Source organism: Zosterops lateralis, assembly GCF_965231275.1.
Source record: "Zosterops lateralis genome assembly, chromosome: 1".
In the NCBI taxonomy this organism is placed as follows: Eukaryota; Metazoa; Chordata; class Aves; order Passeriformes; family Zosteropidae; genus Zosterops; species Zosterops lateralis.
In genome coordinates this window covers 134,519,899-134,539,633 of record NC_139762.1, presented here as the reverse complement: position 1 = coordinate 134,539,633, position 19,735 = coordinate 134,519,899, and the positions used below count along the sequence as shown (strand labels likewise).

Sequence of the window (19,735 nt, the reverse complement as noted above, 5' to 3'; positions counted from 1 at the left end):
CAAGAAGACAGAACTTTAATTCCAACTAATGGTTTGATCTAGTAAGCATTTTCAAACTACATCTTAAGTTCTAACTGAAATTCAGTTGGGCAAGTGAGTACAATGCTTTCTGGAAGCATTGTATCCATGTTTTCTACAGACATTCAATAGGCAAAAGCAAAGGTAATTGCTGTGAAATGGAAGTTCAGAATATGATCTACCATGTCTAGGAAAAAGTATTTGCAAGTATCTATCAACTCAAGCTTCATTTTGGAAATTAACTTCTAGACAGTTTTAAATCAAACTAATTTTCTGTATTTCCACCACAATGAACAAGTTAATGAAAAAAAATGAAACTGATGAGCTTCCAACCACTAAGACCAGTTTGTGGGTCCTAAGACAAGAAATTTCCTTTTTTCAAATATATTGTGAATGAGTATTTAGATTTACATGGACATTAAGAATGACTCAATCTTGAATTACAGCAATGAGATCAAATTACGGGGAAGAGAAAGGAAGAACCAATGCTTTAAACAAAACTACTCTAATGCAGAGCAATTCAAGTGTTTCCTTAACAGATTTCAGGTTTAAATAGGCACCTACTATACGCACAACTTGAACTTAAAAAGGAAACAAGATTAGAACCTAAGTACCAATGGAAATTGTTTCTGAGACACGGCACAACAGAAGGAGTCAGCTTGCTGTCAAGTCTTGCCATGTTTAGATGCAGTATAGACTGAGCTTCGGAGAATGAGTTTGTTTATTAGCACATAACAGTATTCATCACTTGTGCTAATAGATACAGAAAGCCATTAGCACTTGAACTTAGACACATCAAGTAAAAAAAAAAAGATAAAAATACTTTAAGTATATTTTATACCATGATAAATATGTTTTTATAGCTCAGTACAGATGGTAAAAAAACCAGCACCAAAACAACCCCAAAATGCAGCCAAAATAAAAACAAAAAACAACAACAACAACAACAACAACAAAAAAAAAAAAAAAAAAAAAAAAAAAAAAAAAAAAAAAAAAAAAAAACCAACGAAAAAAAACCACAAACAACATCCCCACACAACTCAAAACACTCTCTTCCTTGGTGTAAGCCCATTCACTCAAATACAAAAGAAAAGAGGTATTTGGAAAAAAAAAAAAAAAAAAAAAGATGGGAATAGCACAACTGAGAATCTGGCATCACAGTTCCATTTCTTAGGTGGTATATTAAATAAAGTTATTGCCTATTCATTTCTAGTGGATACCAGAGAGACAATTCTTCTGCATGGGCTGATCTTAAGTGAAAAAGTATCCTTTTTTATAAAGCTTTGCAAATGACACAGGAAGGGGCCTCTTTGGAAGACTGATACTGAGTGTAACATCCGCAACAGCAGCTGCATGGTGCCTCAGATAGATTGTTTCAAGCTCTAACTGTGAATTAGTCACCTTTACTGATGGTAACATTAGATAGCAGTAGATTCATAGTTATTTCGAGTAAGTCAGTTATCTATCAAGGGTGCAACAGGAAAGGAGAAAATTAAAGGATTCGCTGGACTTTTTTCTCACACCATGTACAATGCACTATTTGATCAAGGTAGAAGCAAGCAGACAAAAACTGAAATTCAAGTAAGAGTTTGGTCCTATTCGTTGATAAACTTAATACACCAACACCTACTCCTCGTTTCATGTTACTGATCTTTGCCTTTGCTTTTTACTTCTTCTCGTAATTTCTTTCCCACTAAACAAGCATAGGGTTTCTCAAAATCTATTGATAAAAACCTGTACCTGAATGTATTAACAGAACTAGCAAAGAAACAAAAGCTGCTTCAGAGCACCACATCTGGGTTACCCATTAATCCTCTTCTCTGTTCTTCTGGTTTTAAGATACTGTACGACAGCAAGGAAAAGAAAGGAACTTCTTTGGAAAAGAAAGGTACTCCACTACCTTCATCCTTTGGTAGATCAACACTACTTTGTCATGTATTTCCACCTCCCTCGCACCCAGAGTTCCCCCATCCTTGTGATCTGAAAAAGCCAGTCTGTTTTTCAGCGAAATACCAAGCTTCAATTATACCCTTCACCTGCTGGTTTAGATTGCACCTGGAGCACAAACTGACAGAAGAAAAGCTTATTGTATTGGAGGAAGGAAGTATACTGATTGAAAATAATGACTGAAGTTCAGTGGAAATAATGAGTATGACAATAGCAGCTACAATTCCCTGTATTTACTCATATTTTCTAGCATACATGTTGAAAGTCACTAAAATGCAGTTTTATGTAGTGACAGCTCAGACCATCCAGTACTGTCAAACATTTCTGAATAGAAAGTTTTTAAGAGTTTCAGATTTGTGCTAAAGGTCAGTCATAGGAAGTCACATTACTCAAAATGCACAAAAGACCGCATTAGCATATTTCTTGTACTTTCAAAACATTTTTTATAAAGTTCACTAATCACATTAACATGTAAATCCAGGAAATTATTATTTGATAATATTAAGAGAACCAAGCTTGGCAATTTCACATAACACATAGAAATTACAGTATTTTTGAAATGTTTCCTATGACTATTTCCAGAAAAGACCTAAATACAGGCTTAAGGTGTGGCCTCATTCTGTGGTAAACAACTTGAAGATTTTAATACTTGCAAAAAATGTATTGCCTCAACTACTTCCAGAAATACCTTCTAAAATCTACCACATTCCATTATGGAAAAAAAAAAAAATCACTATATTCTGTAGAAATTATTCTACAGTTATATTTGGGTGCTAAATTATTGAAGAGCTCACTGAAAGAGAAATATACTGTGCTTTAAAACACAATATAGATCATGATCCACTCATCCCCACGCTCCAAAAGGCCAAATTTTAAGTCCAAATACTTATAAAGGCTTTGAAAATACAAAATACACTGCTAGCAAAAACTGAAGCAATACATATACTGAAAATATGGAAGTTAAAAAGACATGTTTTTATTATACTAATTTCAATGTCTCAAAGCAAAAATGCTTCATGCAAAATCACTGAGTTGCAGGGAATGTTTTGCAGCCATGGCCTAATACTTTAACAAGCTACGTTTCAACTCTGAATTCCAAGTTCTAAGGTTCTAGAAGTTTTAGAGGTTCTAAGGTTTTGGAGCTAAGCAGAAAACTACTACCTGTAGTTAAGACTATTACTGCACTCTAAAATTTCTTTTATGCTCTACATAAAACAGTGTAGATTTCCTTAATTTCAACATGTTCCACTGCAGGGTAGGGGGAAGAAAAAACAAAAGACATCTTACAGTCAGAGATTGCAATTGCTGTCGAAAGACTGAAATTAAACACTGCTGATGGGATACTTCTACAATATATATATAGGACAAGAATCATCAAACTTTTGACCAACACTTGAATGTACGAGACTAGAAGTGCTTTAACTGCATGTACACTACAAAACAAAACCATGTAGACATGTAAAGATGTGTCCATAGAAACATAGTGGACACAGATTCACATGAGAGAAATATGCTCATTATTAAAAAAAAAAAAATAAATGAAGATATAGTTTCAGTTACAATACATTTCTAAAATACACTCAACAGCATCTTAATGCATGAATAAGTTACAACTGAAAAATTAATTACTAAATTATTGAAAAGACATGTCATTAATAGCTGTTCTTTTCCTCTGTTGTTGTCCCATCCCTTTTTTAGAGTCTTACTAATAAATACTGAACACTCTAGATTCAGGAATAATAAACATCAGTTTATGAGACTGAAAATTAAATCTGCTTCACCAAAATGCCAACTTTGTTGATGTACTCACATTCCTTTCCCCAGGAGTTTTAAGTTACAATTTGCTCCACATAAAAATGATTTGGAATTGTGAAATGTTGCCCTGATCTGATGTTAGAGCAAAGCATTAGAATGGCATAAATTGAACAGCCATGATTATGACAATCAGACTAATAAAGTGCTTTATTTTTCCTCTTGGAAAATATTTAGTACTATTTTAATATATTCTTATGAATGTATTAAAAAAAATCTTTGATACTGTTCTTCCTTACCTCCCATTCCTTAGCAGCATCTTCAGTACTTGATTCTTTGCTAGTTTCAGGCTCTTCTTTCTTTTTTACCACTATAAATCCAGGTTCCCGAAGAGACTCCCCAGTATCTTCTGCATATAGTTCTGGACTCCACTGGATAAAGAAGACATACAAGTGATCTGTCCTAGAAAAGTAAAGTTACAACAAAGAAAATAAAAATAAAGTAAGTCTGATCTTTTTGGTCATGTCTAATAATATTAGGTATTTACGGTTAAAATAAAAATACTATTTCATATTTTACTAGACATTAGAGACACATTTGAAAAAAAAAACTAGCTAGTTTTGTGGGGTTTTAAAATTTTTTAAATATATGAGCTCACTCTGGAGAAAAAAAAACAAAACAAAACAAAACAAAACAAAACAAAACAAAAAAAAACAAAAAAAAACAAAAAAAAAAAAAAAAAAACAAAACAAAAAAAAACAAACAAAAAAAAACAAAACCAGGAAACAAGCTTGCAATGGATTAGCTGTGATTTAATATACAAGTATGGTTTTTCAACCACTTCTGTCCCATTGGATACCGCTGCTTAAAATTGAAGTAACTCCCAAAAAAACCCAACCCACTAAGACTTTTTTATCTTATTGAAAGAGTTACATAAAACCAAACAAAATTAGAATTTAAAAAATGTCTGTTTCCCCCACTCCTGAAGAACAGCTGACCACTTCCAAGACATAATCAGAATTATACAAATTGTGGGAAGTACAGCTGATGCGAGGGAATATGGCTGAAAGCATGCACATGGTATATATAAATCATAAAATCAAACTACAGACTATTCTAACCAAAGTAAGTACCAAGATCCAAAGTTACCTCCTCTTAAGTTATGTGCCACAAATAGCACTGTTCTCCAGTTTAGAAGAGCAAAATCACCCAAATTCCTAGGAGGAAGTTATTTGTTATCCTAACAGATGTCAGTCTATCCTGTATTTGCTGCAGGTGCACAGACAGAGCACTCAGGAAAAGGACTTGTAATACATCCACTAGTATCTCTTGATCATGGAAAAGAGATTCAGAGCTAGAGCACCATGGCTCTGGTTACAAGAGTGAATATTCCTTATCTCTTTCTTCAGAGATATTTGCTGTATCTGCACACTGTATTAACATGAAGAATAGTATTTGAGCCTTTTTTCCCTCCCTTCCTTAATAATCCTTGAAAAACTGAACACTTGAAAAACAGCAAGAGATACAGGACTAGAAAGTTTCTCAAAAGTGCCGTTATATATATCTTTCTCTGCCTAAAAGAATGCTGAATGTAGTAACAGCCTCTGAACAGGATAAGTCATCTTAAGTCACCCTTGTTAAGATTGAGGTTCATGAATAACAACGATGAAAGGAAAAAAAAAAGGCAAATCCTTCTCTGGCAGTAGGAAAGAATAAAACATTCTGGATACATAAGGTTAGGTAAATTCTATGACAGAAGAAGCTGCAGACTCCTCATGCACTGAATGAGGCATCAATTTTAAGTTGCCATACAAAGTTTTTTTTAAGTCCAATTTTAACTTCCCAAGAACTTTGAGTTATGTGTAACAGTTAAAAAATAATATGAAACTTGATCTTTAAGGAACTCTTAGACACTCCTTCCCAGACTTGCTCCTTTGACACAAAGAACACTGAAATAAAGCTGGTTTGTCAGATACCTACTTTTCTCTCTTTCATCCTACTCGGTGACAAAGACAACCGGATTGGCATTAAGTATTTTCACCTATGCAGAGTAGCACTCAGCAAGGTTAACACCCCACTATGAGGACATAGCTTTTTCTTTACCAAAAACACAGGACACCCATTGAATGAATAAATAATTGGTACTGATAGTACACTGCCCCAATCAGTTAGAGAGACCCTTCACAGATGAAATGATTTCCAAAGAGATCAATACAGACTGCAAAATAAGAACTGTGTCTTCCAAAATAGGCGATCAATTCTGCTTTATGCTGAAGGTGTTTGCTACATTAGAAAATGAACCAAAGAGAAGTAATCATTTTAATCAACTAACCTAGATATCATTGCCACATATGAAACATTTATCTGTTTTCAAATTAAATATCGTACTACTGAAACAACCAGATTTGAGTTGACTGTAACCACAAGAGAACTCCTGGCCCAGACAGGATTAACAGCAGCAGACTTAGTGGCACAGACCTTTGACTCAAGACTTTGCTTCCTCTCTACCATTTAAGAGGTAGCAGGGGTGATGCTTAAAAGCAGGTTTGTGATGCACTACCATAGACTCAATTCTACCTGTTGTACAGTATATTAATATTTTGATGTGATTTCAGTCCATCACATATTTCTATCCACAGTGGACATGAAAAAAAAAAAAAAAAAAAAAAGACTACTGCCTTTCTTATTGCCACCAATTTCAGTATAAAAACAAATTATGTCTGTAATCAGCCTTCTCTCCTTTAGATTAAAGAACCCTGTAGAGAGCCTGACTGAAGAATGGCTGCGTTCCAAAGGACATATACTATGCAGCTAGTAAAAGTTTAAAAGGTCAAAATGTCATTGAAGCAAATCTGGTTTAGTTAACAAAATGCAGAAACTTCCTAAAGAATGCAGAGTAAGCCATAAAGATAAGGATAACACTAACAGTGGGATTAGTACTTAGCAACGTGTGCGTCATTGGCTGAGAGCCAATAAGGAGCTATATTTTTGCAATATGTATGAGCTAGTTATGAAGTGTATAAAAATGTAAGACAATTAAAATAAAACGAGACTTGCTGACCATGAAAGCATGAGTTTGTCTACCACGGCTCAATAAATCCCTTACAGAACCCCACTTCTAATTTTCCTTATAAGTTACACATTCTAGGCATTAAATAGTCTTGCTGTTTTTCTCTGGACACTCTCCAATTGATCCATATCTGTCCTCAACTGCAGTGCCCCAAGTGGACATTCTATGCCATTCAGCTCAAAAGAAAAGATGGAAAAGTGACTCGATCATTGAGGGTAGTTATTTATACAAGATAACTGATAGCTTTTTGTTTCTTTCTTTTCTCCCCACTCTTTGACAAGGATGCTAACACCCCCAAAACCACTTTTGGGTTGAGAAGAAGTCACAGTTTCCTAGCAGTAAAGATCATTTCAGAATACAAGATTGTACTAGTGAATGAACATGAACATCTCATGTCTTTGAATGAGTTCAACAGATTTAGGTATTTTTCCAGTAGACATGCTTAAGTTGGCTCATGCAAAGGTTTTATGTTCCATATACAAAGATAGGACAAAAGAACCCCAGCTAGCTCTTCTGAACTCAGAGAGGATTTTTAGAAAGTTTCCAAATAATGGGAAGCCCAGATGACAAAAATTTTGGTGGCAGATCTTACGTCCTCCACCAGACACCACTTGAATTTTTCATTATTTACTTGCTACAAACAAAAAACCTAAATAATATAATGAGAAACTACTTTCCAAACTTACAAGTACCTCAAGTAAATCAGCAAAATGTCAGTAAGGTATTGAGGTACTCCAATGGCAAATACAATACAACCCAATCAACATCCTCAGACACTGACCCTTTTTTGCGATTATTTAGAGAGATACAGTCACTGCAAAATTTTGAATGGTGTGGAAAAAATGAAAAGCTCAAACACCTATTGGCAATTGCTGATTTTTACAGTTTCCCTCTGTCTTACCTTTCTTGTGGAACAGCAAACCAGTACTCGTGTTTTTTGTCCCTTTGTGCATACTGCTGCATTGTCGCGCTTGCTTGAGAAACAAATGTTTTCCTCATGGGTTTTCCAACCCTGAGACACAGAAACTTGTGGGATCGATGTCGTCTTTTTTCTTTCACAACAGAAGATCCTATTAATAAAGACAAAGTAAGCTGTCTACAATGTACTAAAGAGCTTAATAAAATATTAACTAATTTCATATTAGACAAATGAGAGATATAGGACATTTATATAAGTAATGGGAGATGGGGTGAGATAAATAGCAATAATAACCTGCTCTTTTTTGTTATGAAAATCACATCAGCAGAATTAACTTCAGAGTACAACACACTAAATAATTCTAACACTCATTTCTGCTTCCAGCTACAGATCACATTATTCCAACATTTCATCCATGCTTGGAAGTACCCAGAAGGTATTCTTGATGCACACTCTCAACACTGAATCACCTCTGTCCCACTATTAACAGCTATCCCGCGGACATGAAAAAGATACTGTGTTAAATATGTGTCTTGGCTTGATTCACACGTGTCAGAGCTGTTTGTTAGTTACTTGTCATTTACAAGGGAAAACATCCTGGCCCTACTGACACAAGATTATGATGAATTTTAATTTGTTAGCTACATCAAACATCTCAATGGTATGAATGCTACCTCAGGATGAAATGTACTGGATGTTGCAGTACAGGATTTTTCTCTCTCTTCTAGTATATTTAATTGAACTAATAGAATTATATGATTACCCTTGAGGTCTGAATTGTCAAGTCAGCAAAGGTAAAGGAAGAAGCCTTCTTAAAATTGTTTCTTTACTAGATTATTTGCTAAATCCTCCAGCCACGAGAGACTTTTTTGATGCAAGGAAGGAAAATGTAAATTTAAGAGTTATTATGATCAGTTATAACAATAAAGGGTTTATCCTAGCTCTGGTATTACATGTACATGCATATAAGTTTCAGTTTCCCAGGACACATCTTTTCTTTACACCTGAAATTCTTCAGAGTCTGTGCAGACCACAGATACACTAAGCACAGAAAACATCACCTTCTTGCTCTATAAACACTCCAGCTATATTTTCTCAATGGGATTTTCACCATGAAGTTTAGAACAGCACTGTTCCACAAAAGACAATTTTTTTTCTAGTAACTATTTAAACTAGTATGCCTACTAATTTTCACTCATGTTTTCAGTCAACATTTTAGAATTATACCTGCAGCATACAGTATAGTAAATTAGCCATTATAACATGCATTATTTGGAAGTATTTTATTAACATGTAAGCTCAAAGGTAAATTGTCAGATTGAAAAAATAAACACTAAGAAGAAACAAAAGTAAACAAAAAAAATTCCTGTTTCATAGGACTGGCATGCAAACTCCGTGACAGTGTTACATAAATACTCTTCAAATGATCTGGTATTTGCAATTTTGGTCCTTCAGAGGGACCAGATTAGAACTTCCCTGAGCTCAGAGAAGTGAGATTATGGTTCCAGCTATCAGATAAAATAAAAACAAAATTTATCCCTGCCCCAAGTCTCAATAAGACTACTTCAGATACTTTTTTTTTGTGAGTCCTCCAATATCTTCTTGCATATGTGATACAGAATTAATGAGAAAAGATTTTAGCAATGGCTACTGTGTCTCATGCTTCTTGTCTTTCCTGTCAATCTCTGCCAATATTCAGCTAAGCAGCAAATATTTTGACTAGCCACCATTAATGATATTTTAGCTTGTTTATACACACACAAAATTAGACTGTTACAATTTCTCCAAAGTAACAACCACATCTAGTTTTATTTCAGTCCTGTGGTTAACAAACATGTCTGCAAAAACAGAAGTTTGGGTAATAAAAAAAATAAAAGTAGATACAAGATGGACCTTTTTAGTTATTCCAGTCTACTTGTAAGTATCTACTTGCATTGCATCACCTGTTCAATATTCAGAACAAACATTTAGATCATTAATTCAAACTCAAACATCTGACCTCTGCAAAGTTCAAAAAACAGTAGTTCTCAAAACCTAAATTCTCAAAACTGCCACAAAAGAGAAAAAAATTCAACTAAGTTCCTACTGTATAAAAGAGACAAAAAAAACTGTCTAGGTAAGTTGTTGATCCAAAACTCATAGTGTGACTATTTCAGAGTTTTATTTTGAGAAAGGCTACTTGAAAGTGTTTACTGTATTTTGAATTTTAAATGACCTGGTGATTTTAGTGATCTAGTGTTAATAGATGTCATGTTCAGTCTGATGCTTTTACAGCAGATCTATGCTTTTACCTCAGTTCTGTTTCATCATGCCTGTAGTAGTTTCACCAAATCTAACTAGGTTCAGAAATATTACTTTATAATTTGTTTATTTGCATTCCACTAGTAAAACATGCAAGAATAACAAAGGTAATAATTCCTACTGAAGTTGGACTGAATTGGTACAAAGCTTCCAAAATTATCTTGTGCTTTCTGTATTTTTTTCTTCGTACTTTACCTCATCAACCTTGAGTGAGGCAGCAGCACTTTGCGCACGTAAAGTCCCTAGCCAGCACTCTTCTGTAGGACTGTATGCAGACACTTTTTTGGTTATATATATGTATTTACTCTGCAAATATACAGACCACATAATACACAAATAACCTGCATTCAATGATACAATCCTACAGAAAACCAAAACTAAAGCATTTAATGCAACTGAGTTACAAGTACTCATTTGTAAGAAAAGCAGCAATTGTGCCAAAGAACACTAAGTACCTGAATTTTTTTAAAGTCACAACCAGCAACTACTGCTAGCTGACATTTAACAGAGGACTATCTCTAATATTCAGGACATGAAAGTCAAATTTATCACACAATTAAGTAAGTATTCATCTGCTTCAAATTTCAAAATTCAGTTACTTCCTTAAAAGAAGAAGAAAAAAACCCAACCAACCAAAAAACCTCCAAAATAAGCCAAAAACTATTATATAAGGTTTGGAGCATAGACAAACTTCTGTTAACCAAAGAATATATTTCTATTCAATATCATTTTGACTTTAATAATTAAAATAATGAATTTAACCTTCAACTGCACTTCACTTATCTTTAATGCCTGTCACACATTGATAAGATTCTTTTCTAGTCCCCCAAATGTTGCACAAATAAAACAGTTATGTCAATTAGAAAGATGAGAAGACATCAGAAAGTAACTCATGAATGTTATAGAAAGCAAAATCAAACTCATCCAGAAGCATATTTAGGTTGCTAAAAAGCACAGCATATTTCTATATAATAAAAACTTGAACAGACTTTAAGGGTAACTTCCAGCTAATAATCCCAGACCCTGATCTTTACAGAAGAATCAAGTTACTAAAGAAATAAAACCCAGCTCCTCCCTGTATCCAGAGCACTAGTTTCCTGGCATCTAACCCTTATTTGTCCTGAACCAAACTTTCTGGATGCCTTGTTCTAGTCAGCACCAAAGTATGACAAGATGCAAATGAAACAACATTCTGTAAGCATCAAACACAGTGTTAAGATTCTAGTGTTTGTTCCTCAAACCATAAACCTTAAGCACAAATCAGACATGCTACAAATAACATCAAATTAATTCCCTAAAATTCATTCACACACATGTACACTGGGATCAAAATTCAAGCAACAGCAAATCAATTGCTAAAGAACATTTTTAACTGTGAGCTGTATAGTGACCAATGCATCATGGATCTGATTTTACAGGTTTGAATCTCTTCTACAAACTGTGATTTAATATGATCATAAATAACAGTTCAATAAGGAAGAATTACAAAGTTATCTATGTTCTCAGTTTCCCAAGGCATATTTTCTCCAATAGTTTATGTAAAGTTTAACTTCGGGGTATCTTCAAGCCAATGAGAAATATAACCAGCACATGGAGAGATGATGTTGTGCAGAATGAAAAAAAATCCAAAACTTCCATTAAACTGGAAGGTAATACATTCTAAACCTGAAGGTTAATACTGTATCCATAAATACCCACTGACTCACCTTCTAACCGCCCATCTCCTGCAGATACAGCTTTCTGACTGATTTCTTTTTGTGAATCTTGGTGCATGTTTTCTCTTTGTTGTTTGGTTTGTTGCATAGTGTGGGTCTTCCAGAGCTTGCGGAGTTCTTCGACTTCTGCCTCTGAGTCTTGACTTTGCTCTCCCACTGCTTTTCCTTTGCTAGGTATAACTTTCTTTTGAGAGTCTGCAGTATCTTCACACCCTGTACATTCCTCTTCCATCTCATTATCTGTTTTTTTTCCTAGTGAGGAACCCTGATCCTTGCCCACTTCTGTCTCCTTGCTGTGCTCCTCACCACCCTGCGATCTTTGCAAAGACTGCTGGGGGACATCCACAGTATTTTCACCAGGTTCTTGTCCCCCCTTTAGAGACATTTTAGCACTTTCTGAACTTAAGTGGGTACCAACCTGTTTAATACCTACAACCATTTCGGCACTGGGCTTTAAGTCACTGGCAGCTTCATTTGAAATGACTGTTAAACATTCAGCACTAGTCTGGTTTATTGTTTGGACAGATTCCGATGATGCTCCAGAAGATTTATCTTGTCGAAGCTCATCTGAGGAAACAAGTTCCTCACGTATTGGAGAGAGTTCTGATTCTGTGAATACATCTTCTGAAAGAGACTCCTCTGTGCTTCTTGGGGCAGTACTGGCACTGTCATTGCCCGTGTCCCGAACCCTGGAATCCGTGTCATCTGTATTGCTCTTTGCAGCTTTCTTGGAATGGCCAAGTTCCCTTACTGACAGCTGTTCTACATCTCTGTTGAGCAAAATAAGAATGTTGTTAACACAGTACTCCAAGGTATCAAGCTCTTTTCTTCACAATGTTTTATTGAAGCTTTTAAAGCAAATGAGCAGCCTAAAACCCAACTTTATCAGAGCATTAGCAATAAACAAGCATAAAATGTGATACCATAATGGTAAACATAGCTGACCTTTTGCCAGCATAACAGCTGGGACTTCCCAAGTTCATGACATGAACTTTCACCAGAAACTCTCCTAATGAAACTAACAAGATTGTGAGAGGCACCTAAAGTGTAAAAATAAAACAAAAACCAAAGTAAAACCAACAAAAAGCTACACACAACCATAATCTCTAAAGGTAAAAATCATCCACAGTCTTTTAAGGTTTGTCTCCCCAAGAGGTCAGTACAATTGTACAGACATGTCCCACCCTGCAGGGAAGCTGACATCTTGCTCACAAGTAAGAAGTGAATGGTAGAAATCATCTAGTCTAACCTCAGATATCAAAGCCAGTAAATGCAGAACAGTAGGAACCATCAATGTATATCTCACTGTTCTGCCCATAGAAAATACCTGAAACTGTGTTTAGTGTCTTCAGCAGGTACCTAACTTTGAGGATACCATTTTTTTGGCAAAATAAATCCTAAACTACTTGATACAACTGAAGATGGTGATAAATAGTGTGAAACAAAGCAAGCATAAAAATTTATTTTACCCAGAAGAAATAATCTTGCTTAAACTTGCCTTTCAAAATAAACTAACTAGAAATTCTGTGATTTTTAGAAGTGGAATATTAGAAAGGTACTATGAAGATGCCCAAGTAAACCCACAGAACTCAAGCTTTTCCTTGCTGTCAAAAAACCCTGGGTAGTACATCACAAAAAATTCTTATATTTAAATGTACTCTTGACTAGAGTTCTCAATGTCAAATTTTTTGCTATCAGAAGCACACCAACTCTTCCATTACATAGTAGTAAATGCTTTTAAGAAGCTTGTGCATTAATCCCTGTTTTAAAGGACAATAAATTCACTCCACAGTCTCACAAAACTTTATATTCAGTTATATCATATTAATGAGATGCTGCTAAAATTCAGGATGTTTGCCAAGCATATGCACACTCTTATTTAAGTGTTTACGTGAAACTTGTACTAAGCTTTAGCTGACAGAGTAATTTTGCTTATAAAGCATGTGGATTCAGCTTTAGAATTCACTACCTATTAGACTAGACCGTTTCTTTAATTTTTCAGGATTATGCTCATTATAGTTGCTCTTATACAAGCACAACATAAGGTTCATGAAATCTGCAAAACATCAGTATGCAGTCAGACATTTTTTTGTCCAGTTTCAGCATAGATTGTGACATATATAGAAACCATACAACACAAAATTTTAGGTTTTAAGAACAAAAGCATCCATTGGGTTTATGACTATTTTCCATATCAACAGCCTAAACACTGAAAACAAGTTTGCTTTCCCAAGTTTAAGCAGGTTTGACAGTTGGCAAAACTGGGAGAGTGGAAGAATGTTAACTATAACAGTGGAATAAGTAGGGAAAAAAAACCCAAAAAAACAGTGAGAAAACATACCTCAAGACACATGGGTCTTTGTCAGAGCTAGCTGAAGCTGTTAGGACTTCCGTTTACAGACTTAAAAGATTTTTGTTTTCCCCAAATTTACAAATATGTCTCATATTTAGCTAAGGCACAAAAGCGCAGGGACTGAAGAAAATGCTAACATCTAGTGTTCCATCCACTAGTTTATAAGCTGACAAGAAAGATAAATCAAATCTTGGACATAGACACCTCTGAATGCAGAGTGTAACCTTTAATTTGCAGACATGTTTTCATTCCATATGAATTCATATTATAAACAAAACAGAAAAGGTATGTGCAACAGGAGCACAAAAATCAACAGCATAATAAAGTCATTAACAAACTAAACCTTGTAGGAAAATACTCATTTTGAAACTGCAATACCATGATTCAAGTGTAGTCATCTAATTTCCACTGTGTATCAACTGAAATAGGAACTGTGAGCAACTTTTTAAAACCCAGTCTGGCAAATAAACTTCCAGAAAGAAATCATGCTGAAGGAATCACCATTCTACATCAAAAGGCCCAAAAACTGTACTTCAGTTGCCCTTTCAATAGACACACGATATTGGGCAGCAAACAAGACCATGCCAAGATACCAATTCACTTCCAGGTTTATGCCAAAACTGAGCTTAAAAATAATATGAGCAAGTTACTATTTCTGCATATCCATGTAGTTGATATTATAAAGAAAGAAGTGTTTAGGGTACTACCTATTTGAAATATCAGCGGGTATTTTCAAGAGATACTAAGTATCTTAAAACATACAACTATTTTAAGTAGGGTATGGTGTTACATATCAAGGAAACAGCTTTACACTCTCTTGGTTAAAGAAGCCCACTTCCTCTAGATAACAGAGGGAGTCAACAAATATTTGTGCTTTATGGGCTGTGATAGGTAAAGGTGGCAAGATTTTTTAATCCTTTTTTGTTTTCAAGACAGAATTTATCTTTTTCTGATGATAATATAAAAGCTTGGCATAAAAAAAACAGAGAATGGAATGAAGATTTCTCATAATGCTCTTTAAAGTTGATCTTAAATGCCTGCTGCACTAAACACCAGTGCTCACCAATCCAAATTCACTGTTTACTCCAGAAAAAGACTCCATCTAAAGGTGAATATGCAGTCCCTCCCCTAACCATAAAGGGAGAAAAAAAATATACTCCTAGGTACATGATAATCTATACAAAATATACAGAAAATGAGTTTAAATCATTTGTCAGAGCAACAAGAATGAGAAGGGAATGAAAAATGCTAAACAATAAAAATTTATACCTAAAATTTTCAAAGCTGCAGTTTCTTACTGTGAACGCCAGTTTTTAAATTACTGAAGAACCAAACAACAGCTATTATTGTTTCCATAGTGGGGAAGGGGCAGAGGAAATGATGTGGTACTACAGATCTTCATAAGAGACTACTGGAGGAAATTAGAATCCAGATAAACAGAAGAAGATTTATCCTGCATCATGTATAGGATGTGAGAACTAAAGGTAAAGCAAACTTTCTATAGGACCTTTCCACGTCAATCTTTGATACTCTTTCCTAAGAAGAAAAAGAAGGAAAATGCTGGTTTTGTATGATCAACAATGTGGCTACAGTTCAGATTTACTCAAGGCTTTACAAACACTGTTCTATCTTACATGCTTAATGACTCCTTAATTTTGCTGTCCACAATTTCCTTATACAGAGCAGCTGACATCACTTCTTCCATTGGACACATGATGCCATATTCTTCACAGCCATTCTCTTGGACCAGAGGATCCATTTTATGAGGATCAAACATTATATTATTTGGCGTCACTAGCAGCACACCATTGACCGTACCCTAAAATGAGAGGGAAAAGAAGTGGTAATTTTTCTCCTTCAAACTCCAGCTTATTCTTCATTTTTCAGCAGGGAAAAAGGTGTTGTCTATTTTTTTTTAAAGAAAGCCATGTTTCATTTATATCTAAGCAACCTGCTATGTTACTAAGTCACTATTAAACACAAGAAACTGTAACTTTTTCTGGGGAAGCAAATTAATGCCAACTGCTTTCCCAAAAGACAACAGTTTTAATCCTCACAACTAATCACTAACTGGTTTTAATAAAGTTAGAGAAACCCTTAAACACTTAATGATGCACTAAACAGCTCCTCTGAGATAAGGAGACATCTTTTCCAGATAACAACAGAGCTTAATTGTTAGGTTTGAAAGCATTTTTTGTCTTAAATTTGACTCTTAACTCCTCTCTCTCTCTTTTTAGTCTTTATTTAGAGAGACTTTCAAAGCCTGCCATTTATCTTTATTTATTATCTTCTGTAAAGCAACAGAAAAGTAACAGAGGCTGACAAGTCCTTCTATCTTAATGGACACATTGATTGGACAAACATATTTACAGAATGAAACTAGAATAAAAAATACTCAAGATTATCCAAGATGAAACTTTGGATGGTTTTAACCACAATGATACTGCTGTAGTACATGAATGCAAGCAGAGTTTAAACTTTGACTATGAAAAACTTTGAGGTTGATATTCATACCAGAATTGTAGGGCTCTTATATAATACAAGAATAAAAACAAAGTTAATTTATAATACGTTGAACTTTTTTTGAACAAAAAAGTTAGAAACACATGCAAATCACAATTGCCTGCTACAGAAATTCATTTAACTGTTGGAACAGTGGAGTTTGAGCTAAAACTATGAACTGGAGAAAATCTAGCTTTAAGTAGAATGATATTTCAAATACAGGTCTTGACTCCTAAAGACTATAAATCAGGACAAACATTCCAAATTCTCATCCAAGAACTCACTTTACATGTTGTTGAAGGAATTAAATATCTATCTTACTGATAAAATATCCACAACTATAATAAACAGTGTGTATTGGAGGAGACTGTTTTCAATTTTGTTTCAAGAAGACATTAGCATAGCAAATACACAGACACAGTTCTTCTGAACTCAAGACATTTTCTTCCCACGTGATGGTTGATGACCTTCACAGTAGGAAAACAAAGATGTCAAGTAATAAAAAGAAAAGTGCAAGTTATAAAAAAACCCAAACCGAAAAAAAAGTATTATTAAACTCTACAAAAATGGCCAATGCTACTTCTAGTATGGAAAAATGAAGACGTCTCAAAAGCAGCCCAAGCACCTGTACTTGAGTCTCTTCATTTTTCAGGGCTTAACCAGATTTTATATACATCTTTTAGAGTGCAACACATGTGCTGAAGACCTTGAAGTCAGGAGAAAACATTTACATAATTCCAAGGTGCTTAAAGTACTGAAACAAAACTGTTACCGGCATTTCTTTCCTAACACTTTATCGTGGAAATAGACTTTCAAGGTTGTCCTCCAAGAGGACAACTGTAAAGAGAAGTCTACATTTTGTTTTATCTATTGTAGTCTACAAAACAAATTTAACATGACTAAGAAGTCAAGGAGTCTACTCAGAAGAATGACTGCTTCTCTTTAAACAAGTATACTTTCTGTAAATTCAGTACACAATTAAAACAAAAGAGCAACAGTTCTTCTATATCTGAGCTCAGTCGTTAATGGTCATGAAAATAGATTTTTATTAATGCTCTGTAGATCTGACCCAGAAATTGTCATAGTCTTGCTGGCAGTTGGATTAGATGATCACTGTAGGCTTCTTCCTATCAAAATAATCCTATTCTATTCTTTCACTGCCCATATACTGCATATGGATCTTCAAAACAGCCAGGCTGAAGAGACAATGGTAAGACTGTATGACTGCTCCATCTGAAGGATTTAAGCATTCAACTCCAACTTCCACAATTACATATTACTCAGTAGAAAAAAAAAAAAACAGTAATTGAGTTCATTAGAGAGCTTTTAATTTCCATAATATTGTCTTCAGTTGTTCGCTATCTCATGAAACTTCCTTGAAAAATTAAGTACATAGAAAGTGCTAAAGCTTTTGAGGCAATAAAGAGATGATATTTTTCTCTCAAGGGGTATGCTGTCACAACAGAGATATTATTTGTGTCAACAAGCTCCTATGTTTTATAACTTGCCTTCAAGAGCACAGATAAGACTGCTTCAGCTGACAGCACAGGCCAAAAATTGATTAAAGAAAAAAAAATTTCATATGTTTGACATCATTTATCTGAACAGTAGAGAGTCACATAATCAGAATAACATGAATGAAGAACCAGTTACACATCAACCATCCACTTCAGTGGTCTTGCTTTAGACTCAGTTTTAGCAGTTCAGAAAACACCAATTTACCCCTCCCAAAGCCCACAAGCCAGGCTTATTAGTATCTTAAGGACACACCAGCATACCAAGGACAAAAATCTGTGCATGTGCAAGGCTACTCACTACGTAAGAAAAATAAATTGAGAGAACTTCTGTAAGGCAAACAGAAGCTCCCCAGAGAAGACTGACAATGACCCATCTAATGGCAAAGAATCCCAGACTGGTACATTGACATGGCCTTAGCACATCTGGAACATCCTAAAGCCTAACTCTTCAGCCTCAAAGACACAGCTAGAAATAATAAAAGCTCATCTTGTCCTTAGAAGAAACCCTCAACACTAATAAGTAGGCAAGTATTCAACATGAAAATTAATTGGGAAGTGCATTTCCATGTAAAATTTACTACAGCAATAGGAATTGAGAATTGAACACTCAGACCTATCAGGCTTTTACCTGTATTTGACAAAGTAGCTGATCAAACACTTCACTTGCAGTTACTGTAAGGAAGTGAAAGATTCTAAAGATATCTTGAAAAAATGGATTTATAGTACCTTAACAAGAGATGACTTATTATTTCTTATCTATTTAAAAAACATAATGCAACACTCCTGGCTCACAAGTTACTAGACATGGTCCACAGATACTACATGAACACTTCAGGATACTTTTCTAGAGAAGAACTGCTGCTCCAAATTAATAAAAAATAAATTCTTAATAATACACTAATTAGCATTAGTATTTCTGTTATTTTTCATTATTACCTCCAAGGATCACTGAATGTTAACCCAGGTAGCTAAGTAATGCTCAGGTCAAGAGCCAGATAAAGAAACATTTTGTTTGGCTGCAGGTTTTAATTACTCTTTTTCAGACATGCCAATGTTCCAGACACTTTCTCTTACAATTTCTGTGACTCTTACAGGACAAATACCTTCTTTTTTAACTACCTTCTAACTTGTTTGCGGGAGTAAAAGCTTCCTTAAAACCTATTACTCAATAGATGCTGTTTGTAGTAGGGACAGAAACCAAGTGCTATTGATTCTGGGGAAGAAAAAAAGGATAACATCAGAAGAAAACATACAAGTGGGAGCACACAAGCCTTTAGCCAACTAGTTAAGAGCTGCTGATTGCATTATGCTAGTCTTCCCTGAGAGATGGAAACTGCACCAACTCTGGCCTTTGAGACCTAACACCACAGCTTTGCATAAGTCAAGAAAAAAAAAGCATCTGTTTTTTAAAGGAAGTACTTCAAACTTCATTTCCTTGTTGGCTTGCCATTAAAGGTCAGAGATTTCTATGTTAACATTCCTAAAACATATATAGTCCAGAACTATTGTAATGGAGTACAATGATAAACTCCTCAGCATTTTGGTACCATGCATTCATTTAAGGTTTTAAACCAACTTTTCTGGTTACTCATACACATTTATGCACTATGGCAGCAGACATAACAGTTGTCTCATAAAATA

At 34.8% G+C, this 19,735-nt stretch overlaps 1 protein-coding gene across 4 annotated transcripts in view; it reads right to left on the bottom strand.

The window, feature by feature from the left end:
• OXR1 (oxidation resistance 1) overlaps positions 1–19,735 on the bottom strand; it is a gene marked incomplete at its 5' end in the record, with an annotated part of 278,536 nt that overhangs the window by 39,525 nt on the left and 219,276 nt on the right. For all 4 annotated transcript variants that reach the window (XM_083874853.1, XM_083874852.1, XM_083874854.1 and 1 more), the window contains 4 exons: positions 4,017–4,179; positions 7,689–7,857; positions 11,714–12,492; positions 15,710–15,894. In XM_083874853.1, coding sequence (XP_083730979.1) covers positions 4,017–4,179; positions 7,689–7,857; positions 11,714–12,492; positions 15,710–15,894 — 1,296 coding nt within the window. The remainder of the gene's footprint in view (positions 1–4,016; positions 4,180–7,688; positions 7,858–11,713; positions 12,493–15,709; positions 15,895–19,735) is intronic.